Here is a 10,792-nt window from a genome sequence, read left to right as displayed (position 1 = left end):
GGATGGATGGATGGATGGATGGATGGATGGATGGATGGATGGATGGACAGAATGGCACATGAATGACCAGTGAGTCTATGAAAGACCTTGGACTAGTCCATGTGTTTGCATGTTTGGCTTTAGACAAGCTTCATGTGTGGCATTTGCGTTGGAACAGTGGGTGGCTTGATAGGGGGTGGGAACACCTAAACTCTACTAAAGGCTGCACTGTTTCCTCTAGGGGCAGAGGTTCATCAGGAAGAACTCCTTCTCCTCCTTCCATATTCAGGGAATGCGTCTGCTTAAGGAGGAAGGGAAGGGCTTTGGGAGCTAGAGTGGGAGGGACGGTGGACAGGATGAGAACTGCATGCCCTAGAGACACATGTGCACACACCCTCAACCTATGAGAATGAGGCCTTTGGCAATGAGGCCCACCAGGGTCTTGCCAGCATCAGTGGAATGAGGAGACTAGGGCCATAACACTGCAGCTTTTAGCAAAGGCAAGAATGGGCTGTGAAGGCCACCTGCGTATGACGGGGAGGCAGGGTCAGGGGACTTATTGCATGAGGCAGGGTCAATGGTCAGGGTTCTGGGAAACTTGCTCCAATCTCCGTGTTGCTTTCATTATCTCACATTCATCCGTCTTGTGCCTCCCTGTTGTCTTTCTATCTGTCTGGCCTTTTCCTGTCTGTCTTCTTCAATCTTAACATGTCAGCAGAGTGGTTTGTTCCAAGCAAACCTGCCCAGCATAAATAAAAGAGTGTAATATGCTCTGAGATTAATTCTCTGGAGTGGCTGCTCACTGATGACATTAATCTTTTCTGATTTTCCTTCTTGCTCTCCTCACTTTTTCTCAGGTTTCTCTCTCCCCATCCTCCCTCTGCTGTCCCCCTCACTCAATGAGTGACATTTTTACATGATTTCTCCTCCCACCAACCAGCTCCTCCTTTTCCTTTTTTGCTTTGATATTTATTTTCTTCTTTCTGTTCTTTCTGTGTGCACCATCCTGTGGGGCTGTGACAGAGGAGAAAGGGCCGGCCTCGTGGGAATAATCTGAGTGTACGTACCTTGACTGGGGTGGGGAGGGGCGCTAAAGCTCTAGCCCCTCCCCTGTTTCTTCCCTGCTGATCCCTGACGTCCCCAACCTCTGCCGCAGGCTCGCTCTGGTAGCCAGGGCCAGGCTGTGCCTGCCACCCTGGTGCAGCCCACCCCACCCCATTCTCTCTCTTCAGGCAGGGTCTCTGGAGGTTTCTTGCTGCTGAGGGGTTGTGTAGCCCTATAGGAGGGAACAGCTCTGTGGCTGATACCAGGTCTGGTCCAATTCAACAAACATTACTAAGCCTTCGATGTGCAGAGGACCGAGCTTGGTGCTGAGGATTACAAAGATGAAAGAAGAGTCCCTGCTCTCAAGGAGCTCACGGTCTAGTAGACTGATGGACTTTTAATGTCTCCTCTCTCAAGATGACTTGGGCAGCTTCCCCGAGGGCCCCAATGTCTTTGACGATGTGTTCACCTCTTTAGCTTCTCGATCCTGGCAAATCTATCGACCATCCCAGAGACCTCAAATCCCTAAGCTAAACCTTCTGTCTGTGTTGCAGGCTGGAGGCCTCCCCATCCTCCCAGAGGCAGGCTGCTGAAGCCAGGTCTACACATCCTCTCTTCCCAAAAGCTCCCATTTAGGTTTCAGGAAGTCCTCCTTCCTGCTCAGGGGCCCATTGTTCCAGGCTCTAATTAAGCCGTAAACTGACCAACACACCTACCGACACTTCTTCCTCCCTCCTCTATTCCCCTTGCCCGTCTCAAGGGAGAGGAATGCACAGTCTGTCCTGTTCCCCCATTGTGTTTTGGCCATAGGTGGGGCAATAAGCTGTCCACCTGGGTCCTGGACAACAAGCTTTTGGGCTCCCAGCCTTCCTCCCTCCTTCTATCACTTTGAAACAATAGAGTTCCCTCTGAAGCATACAGTCAAGTGAGGTCAGCAACAGAAGAGAAGGGGCCAAGGGAGACAAAAAGAGCAGGACATCTTTTGGAAAAACAAACAAACAAACAAAAACACTTTTTTCTCTACTCAGGCCTGGATGGGAAGAGGCAATTTTTCCCTGTAAGGCACCTGCTATATACAGCCTTTCCACCTTCCCTTTTCCACCTACCCAACGTCATTAGAGGCCAGAGAGCTGCCCTGTTTGCTGGCCAGCTCTCTGTGGACCCAGGCTCCAACAATCAGTGGAACACTTGTGGCCCAGCCTCAACAGAGGCTCTCCTCACATTACTTTTATGCTCAATGTATATGTGTCTCTCACAGATGGCAGAGGAGGTAACCCTGGAGAAGAGGTGAGGGGTGGGGAGAAGCTTTGCCATCCCGGCCCCCTGATGGGCCTGAGGCAACAGGGGAGAGATACACACAGATGCAGGGACCTGCTCTCTGAGGGTGAGCTTATAAGGCTAGGCTCAGCTCAGAAAGAAGCTGACTGGAAAGTCAGTGAGGCAGGAAGGGTAGGGAGGTCCCTATCCTCATTTGACAGATAAATGAAAGAAGATGCAAAGATGTTAGCAAAGATCTGGGCCTAGAACCTAGAGTTCTAGACTCTCCTAGCTCCAGGCTTTTTCCATGGGGCTGTCCTGCTTCTGGGGATCCTGCCCCCTAACCCAAGGCCCTCCCACTGAGTCCAAGGAAAGTCAAGTGGTCATGGGGGTAGCATTTCTGGAGCTCAGGGCTCAAGGGCACCTAAAACGGTTTAGCTAAATCCTTACTAAAAGAACAATTGTGGACAATTAAGGGTAGCTTATGTGGACAAGTAATTGCTCCCTTGCCCTGCCAGTTTTCCCTCCTCAAACACATTAAACTGTTGATAGGTCATAGGCAAAACTGACAGGGGCATGACTGAGGTTTTGGGATGGTTTGAAAGAATTCCATGAAGAGTCCAAAATGGCCACCGTTACCTCCCTCATCAGCCTAGACTGCTATGCCTCAGTGACCCCCAGAGCCAAGCCGAAACAGTTCTAGTCCCCTTGGCAGAAGTACAGGACAGGAAGGGGTTCACCTCGGACTTAAAGACAGCCTCTCCTTGCTTTCATGAATATTCATAAGCCAGAAAGGCAGTTTAGGGCAATGGAGACCTATTGCCTGGACTTTCTGGCTGGGCTCCAACTGGGAGAAATATTAATCCTTTGTTCCCCTACATTCCACTCCATAGGGGGATACAGAAGCTAGGATAAAAAGGGAATCTGAGTATCACCATCAGCTTTGTATAATACCAAGGTAGGGGAGTGAAAAGAATGACCTCTGGGAGTCCTGGCCCCAACTGTTCTAGACCTCATTGGACTCCACTTGAAACTTGGCTAGACTTTGCAAATGCTTTTTCACGTGGGGTGTTTAAGGCTAGGGAATCCAAATGTCTAACTGGAACTGATCATCTTCTTTGGTGGGTTGTCCTGTCCCAAAATGCCCTTTCAAACTTTCCCAGTTTTCTCTCTAATCCTGCCTTCCATGGCACCACACAGTAATGGTGGCCATCGCTACAGACACTGCAGTGATTGTGGCCATGGGGGAAAGGGGCAACACCTCAAATCATGTCCAGAGATTCCTCCCTGGCAGGCGCCCCTGCTGTGGAAGCACCTGGGTGGGGGACAGGCCCACCTCCAAGCTGCCCTCCCTTTACTGATAGCCCGGTGGGGATGACCCCAAGACTGAGGTTGGCTGCCAACAGGCCTCTGTGACCACTTCATTAGTGACCATACATTTGGGCTTGTTGTTCTACCCTCAGACCATCTCTGATAGCAGTCCCATGAAGCGCTCAGCTTCCATGCTGGGCCACAAGGGCAGGCGCTTAGATGACTACTCTCTGGAAAGAATCACCCCAGAGGAGAACCAGCGGCACCACCAGCGCCGTCGCGAGCGGGGCCACCGGACGTCAGAGCGCTCCCTGAGCAGATACACAGATGTGGACACAGGTCGGGTGTCACCCGTCCCCACGACTCCCTGCTTGGCCAGTCGTCCAAGCAGGACACCATCTTAGATCATCCTCTTCTGAGGAGAGAAGTTGTGGGAAATGTTGTGTTGGCCAAAGTAGGGAATGAGAAAAGTATAGAGGGGGGAGGCGGGAGGCTCTATGAACCAAGATTATGGTATGGCAGTCAAAATAAGGGATGTGACCTCAGCTGCTTTTGGAGAGGCAGAGGTGCCAATCCCACCTAGCGAATGGTGGCCAAGATCAGACCACATTGGGAAGATCATGTTTAGCTCTGGGCACCATATTTTAGGAAGGACACTAATAAACTGGAGAGCATCCAGGGAAGGATAACTAGGATAGTGGAGGTTCTCCGTGGAGACTGGCTAAAGGAACAGAAGACGTTTAGCCTGAAGAAGAGAAGATACTTGATAGCTGTCTTCAAGTATCTGAAATACTTTTATGTGGAAGAGAAATTAAATTTGTTCTGTTTTGCCCCATTGAGCAGAACTAGGGACAATGGGTGAAGGTTTCAGAGACTCAGATTTAGCATCAATATAAGGAAAAACTTCCTAACCATTCAAATGATGGAAAAGTAAAATTAGCTGCCCTGGGAAGCTGTCAGTTCCCCCTCACTGGAAGCCCTCAAGCAAAGGCTAGATGCCAGTTTGTTGGGGGATGCTGTCATAGGGATTATTGATCAGTCAGGCTAAATGGCCTCTGAAGCCCCCCAACTCTGATATTCATTGAAGTATGAGAACAGGAGTCTGTGAGTCTGGAGAACCACAAAAACCAGCCAGAGGACAACTGGATTAACCCCTCTGGATAATTCCTCTGCCCTTCCTCCTCAGAGGTTTGGATGTATGTCAGAAATGTAAAGGCATACAGGCAGGATTCCAGAGCTTACTCTGCCCTGAGCAAGGCCTGTGCACGGGTCACATGGGAGTGATTGCTCAGGAGCTCACATCACTGCTGACCCCTCCCTTTGGGAAGGAACAAATTGGGGACCTCAACTGCTGGGAGGTCTACACTGTTCCCAGCATTTGGGGGCAGGGTAGAGATACAAGAAACTCAGAGTCTAATGAGGGAGGCTGGACTGATCCACATGAAATACTCAGAGACACCAGTGTTAAACTGTGCAATTGGGATGGGCAGTGGGAGTTTAGAGAAGGGCTAGTGTGAACTGGAGTACTCAGGGGAGGCTTTATTATGTGGGAGGTGGAACCTAAGGGGAGCTGAGGAGAGGAGAGGGGGGGGTATTCCTGGCAGAGCTAACAGCAAAGTTACCTGAGGCAGGAATGAATGACCCTAGCATACCGAGGACACTGAGGAAGGAGAGAGAATATGGTCCCCCCCTAGAGAAGGTGGATGGTCTAAATGAGATAGAAGAAATGCGGAAGGCAGCACAAGCAAATGTGTGTATTCTGTGCAAATTATGTAGGGAGGGAAGAGTAGCTTGAGCCCCAGCTAAGGTGGGCAGTGTGAAAATGAAGTTTGGAGTCAAAAAGCCTGGCTTCACGTCCCAAGTTCTGCCGGTTCTCGTCTGTGTAACTTTGGACAAGTCTCTCCCCTACCCCAGCCTCAAAATGTCCTTGTCTGGAAAATGAGGGAACTGGACTAAGGTCCCTTTGGGCCCTAAATTCCATAATTATTATTATGATCATACTTCAAGGAGGACTTCATAGAGGAAGGAGGCATCATCAGGACAAATAGGATTAAAATGTTGGGAGCCTAGTAAAGGTTTCATGATGCATCAAAACAAAATTCATCTTAACATGAATGTATATGTAGAACCTATATCAGATTGTATACTATTGCGTGGGTGGGTGGGGAATAAGTGAGGGGGAAGAAAATGTAAAACTCAAAATCTTATGGAAGTGAATGTTGAAAACTAAAAATAAATAAATTAATTATCAAAAAAAATCATCAATAAAAATGAAAAGTAAATAGGATTAGGATAAAGGGCCTTCCATGATGCAGGAACTGTATGAGCAAAGGCAGAGATGGATAAAGTGTAGATGGAACGAATGAGAAGACCAATCTGATACAGGGGGGTCTTAGGTAATGTGATCCCTACTCTGCCAACCACCTCTATCACTTCTGCTATAATTATTAATAATACCTGCTTAAGGTTCAGCTTCCTCACCTATAAAATGAGGAGGCTGAATTAAATCATGCCAAAGGTTGCTTTTAACTCCAAAATACTATGGCAAGAGGTCTACCTGACAGAGAGCTTAAACAGCAGACTGAAGAGTCTGCATTTAGAAAGGTCCTTTGTAGGGGGGTTCAGGTGTACTGAAGCTAAAGAAAGGACTCCAAGTGGAGGCATGAGGTAGTGAGGATTTGGGAAGGTCCAGAATGGTGTCCATGGAAATGAGAGATAGACATTGGTCAGATGTAAGGAGTGAGTCAAAAGATGACCAGGAGGAGAATAATAACCTGGGCTAATGATGATGATGGAAATGGTTAAGTTGTTAGGAAAGTACAGTTTTGACACTGAAGTTTCGGGAACCCAGAAGCACCTTAGTGGAGATGCCCTTTAAGTATCTGGAGAGGAATCAGACTTGGAGACATTGTAGGGACCTCCACAGAGCATAGCTAAAGGAAACTGTGAGGAACAGAGAATGAGCCTCTTGCCAAAGAATTAGGTCCAAAGCCAGTGGGAGACACAGTTTGGAGGCTCAAAGAGGAGCTGTTTGGGAACGCCAAGTAGGAGCCTGGAAGAAAAAAGGAGGCAGCTCTCCTTCTGGGGAACAAGGAGAGCATTTGTAGAAAGTCTTTGCACAAGGAGGCTGAGGGTAAGGAACAAGAGAGAAGTGAGAACCTCCAAGGGAGTGGTTGGTGAGTAACTCTGGCAGTCTCCCCCAACCGAGTTCCTCTTGGTTCCATCAACACAGTTTCCCCACTAGGTCTGAAGCCTACAGGCAGGGCAAAAGTACTTAAGGCATTCCTGCCTCCCCTACCCATTTCTTACATGTCATGGCTCTCTCTTCCTATCTCTGGCCCAGGCTTGGGAACAGACCTGAGTGTTACCACCCAGTCTGGAGATCTGCCTCCAAAAGATCGAGACCAGGAGCGAGGAAGGCCCAAGGACCGAAAACACCATCAGCACCATCACCACCACCACCACCACCACCCATCCTCTGACAAGGAGCGCTATTCCCAGGAGCGGTCTGAGTATGGACGGCCCCGAGCCCGAGACCAACGCTGGTCTCGTTCCCCCAGCGAGGGCCGAGAGCATATGGCTCATAGGCAGGTGGGTCTGGCATATTGCCCCTCTTCCCCTGGTTCCATTTGGTCATGGAGAGCACAGAGATGTGAGGAGTGAAAGGTCAGGCTGGCAGCTCTAAGGGCAGGGCTTAAGAGAAATCTAATTTGGGAGGCTGGGTAAGATTGGTCCCCCATCAAGCCATCTTCCACTACACCCTGTGCAGTTGTGCTCATAGCAATGGGGCCTGTTCTTATCATGGGTCTCCTTCAGGACCTACTCACTCCAGTGGGTTCCCCCAGCTCCGGAGTAAACAGAATAGTGATGTGTTACACTCCAGGATATAGAGAGGGGCAGGTAGCAACAGGGTAGAGACACACAGGCAGAAATGAGCACTAACAAGTAGTGAAGAATAACTTGTGCACCAAAACCCTTTGAGGTTAGTACCTGAAAGAAATTTGTGTTGGGAACCACTGAACTGGTGAGAAGGTAGGCAGTGAGTCTCCCCAAACTAAATGACCTCAAGTGCCACCACACAGGCAAAGGTCAAGCAACTGCTGCAGTTGTAAAGGGAAAAAAACTCTGGGCAAGAAAGAGTAGGATGGGTAGGAACCAAAGCCCTGCCACCAACTAGCTCATTCTCCCCTCTGCCCTCGCAGCCACACATCCCCTCCCATTTCCTCCCCTCCGTTCCCCTGGGAGGAAAGACCTGCTGACCCATGCCTAGAGTTGGGGAAGGGACACCGGCCAAGCCCAGAAATTCTCCTTGTCTCAGCCATGACAGCTGTCCTCCATAATTCCCTGTATTCCAGGTCCCATGACAGCCCATAATATAGTGGGGGTAGGAGGAGTCAACCCCCGCCCCCCAACAAGACAAAGTGAGAATGAGACACTCATTCATTTCCCTGGAGGGATAGATACCCAGCCCTATGAAGTGGCTACCATACCAAGGAGGGCACTTCATCAGCCATTAGCTCAATCCAGGTGACCACAAATGTGGTGCCCTCTTTCCCTACCCATGCCATCCTCTTCCACTGCAGCTACTTTTGTTTAAGTTGTTTGAAATCCCTTTTTGGTTTTCTGGACAGTGCCTCAGCTCAGTTGGCCCTGCCTGGCCCTGGCTCATGTCCCTTGCCCGCTGCCCTGCTGTGTTTTTTTTTTCCTTTAACCCTTGGCTTCCCTTTTTTTGGTTTCAATTATGATTTATTTCTGTCCTCTGGACTCGTGAGTAATTTTGGGAACTTTTGCTACTTTAAACCCCGAAACTTACAAGACTCCATTTCTCATTTCTCTTCTCACTGTTTTTGTGTTTGTTTTTTACTTTATCTCCCTTGTTGTCTCTTATTTCCTCTTCCCTGTGGCTGTTGCTTTCCTCCTTTTTTCCATTAAAATGTTGTTTTTCTCCTTCCCCTCCCTCCTCTGTTTTCTGTTGGGTTTTCTTTTCTGTTGTTTCCTTTGCCTCCTTCTCTCCGTCTTGTCCTCTGTTTCCTCCTGTCTCTTCTTGGTTGATTTTGTTGTATATTTTTTTTTGATTTCCTTTGTTTCAATTTTCGTGTAGGGCAGTAGTTCCGTAAGTGGAAGCCCAGTCCCCTCAACATCTGGTACCAGCACACCGCGGCGTGGACGCCGCCAGCTCCCCCAGACCCCCTCCACCCCCAGGCCACATGTGTCCTATTCCCCAGTGATCCGTAAGGCTGGCAGCGCAGGTCCCCAGCCGCCGCAGCCACAGCAGTCAGTGCGCCCCTGCAGATCCTCCACTCCTGGACCACGGAGGTACCAGGCCCCCTCTGCTGAGCACCAGGTGGGGGAACGGCCCTCTGGAGGGGGCCACGGCAGTAGCCGCTCACCGGGAATGGAGCGGCATGCCACTGCCCTACCAAGAAATGAGTCCCCGAGGGCTTACCGCCACGCTGGGTCCCGGTGGCCAGCACCTAGCCCCCATACCTCAGAGGGGCACCCGGGACCCCGGCACCACGGCGGCTACTACCAGAGCTCAGACTACGACGCCGACGGCCCAGGGAGCGAAGAGGCAGCCTTCACTTACGATACCCCGCCACACGCCTCCTCTGGTACGGGGCGGTCGCCCAGGACTTCCCGGGCAGGAGGCCCAGCCTCAGTCTCGCCCTCCAGACACGGACGGCGATTACCAAATGGCTACTATCCTACCCACGGACTGGCCAGGCATCGAGGGCAAGGCCCCCGGAAAGGACTGCACGAACCCTATAGTGAGACTGACGATGATGACTGGTGCTAAGTCCTGATGTGTGTGCACCTCACACACACACACTCACACACACACACATCCCCCAAACGCCCCATTCACACATGAACCTACAACCAGAAGACAAAACTACAATAACTGTCATGAAAAATGGAAAAAAGTGTTTTTTAATTTCAAACTCTTGTTAAATTTGCCAAGCAGGTATGGGCAAGGGGAGGGACAAGCTGGGAAGGGAAGCTGGAAAACGAAGATTTTCATAAAAAGGGAAGAAACAAAAACTTTCTTGAGGATGGAAAGAGAAGGGCAGTAACAAGGGGTAGAAACAAGGATCCAGAACATGTCTGTCCCTTACAGACAAAGTTAGGATAATCCTTGAGAAGAAAAGGCTACAACTTGCAGGTCTGGGGACCTGCTGAATCATGCCAGAGCAGACACTTTTCCTGGAACATCTACCTTAGAGCCCTTCGGGAGGACAAACCACATAACTAAAGGGAGCTTGAATTTGTTCAGCAACTTTGGAGAACTTTGGGAAAAAGGAAAATGAGGGGAAAAAACATTTTTAAAAAGTAAAATGGGAAGAAAAAAGAAAACCTCTATTGATGAGTTTTATCATCTCAATTAAACTTTTCCTTTTCCTAATGAGTGATAAGGAGAATTAGTGCCCATTCTCCTGGTGAAGAGGGACCTGATGCAATATAAATGCACACAGCACACCCCCCTTCCCCCGTCCATGCCCCTATGCAGACCTTCCTCTACACTGAGACAGACCTGCACACACACACACACACACACACACACACACACACACACACACACACAGAGGAGTGCTTGCTGGTTATACCAAACCCTATTAATACTGCCTGCAGAAATAAATTTTAAAAAATAAACTAAATTTTAAAAAGGACAAAAAAAAAAGATTGAGAAAAGCAGCATTTTTTCTGACATTTGGTCCTGCTTGAAACAACAACAGAAAACAAAACCACCAATTCCTTTGCTTCTTTTTTCCTTTTTCCTACTTTGTTTGAAAACTGTGGGCTTGGGACTGTGAATTATTGCATGAAATTCAAAAGAAAACAAAAAATAAAAAAAACAAAAACAAATCAAACTAAAAGGGTTTTTGGGTTGCCATGTTCTTAGTCCCCCTCTTGGTAAGGGCTCATAATCACAAGCAAGCTTTTTCCAGGGACAACAAAGAAAGCAGTATTTTTCTCTCATTTTTCTCCAAAGAAGTAGAAGTTATTGACAATGATGAATCAGAAAGGCCTTGAACCAGGAAAGAAAGAGCAAAGGGAGGTGAGCTAGGGAAGGGATTCCTCTAGCCAAGAGAAATTGGAATAACCTTTGCCTTCCCTAACAGGATCATTTCAAAAAGCCAATTGGAACTGACTTTTGGAGCTAGAACTCAAAGCAGATGCCCTGCCCTCCTCTTGCCCCCTG

General features: G+C 49.0%; 1 protein-coding gene across 1 annotated transcript in view; it reads left to right on the top strand.

Moving 5' to 3' along the window:
• The window catches only part of CACNA1A (calcium voltage-gated channel subunit alpha1 A), a 134,721-nt gene extending 124,316 nt beyond the window's left edge, over positions 1-10,405 (top strand). The window contains exons 44-46 of the mRNA XM_027851278.1: positions 3,744-3,930; positions 6,935-7,182; positions 8,693-10,405. Of these exons, the coding sequence (XP_027707079.1) occupies positions 3,744-3,930; positions 6,935-7,182; positions 8,693-9,388 (1,131 nt within the window). The 3' untranslated portion in view covers positions 9,389-10,405. The remainder of the gene's footprint in view (positions 1-3,743; positions 3,931-6,934; positions 7,183-8,692) is intronic.
• Positions 10,406-10,792: the final 387 nt, after the last annotated feature.

The sequence above is a fragment of the Vombatus ursinus genome, unplaced genomic scaffold (genome assembly GCF_900497805.2).
Source record: "Vombatus ursinus unplaced genomic scaffold, bare-nosed wombat genome assembly UNPS02009173.1, whole genome shotgun sequence".
NCBI lineage: Eukaryota > Metazoa > Chordata > Mammalia > Diprotodontia > Vombatidae > Vombatus > Vombatus ursinus.
The sequence above is the reverse complement of the archived record's forward strand: the minus strand, read 5'-3'. Positions and strand labels throughout refer to the sequence as shown.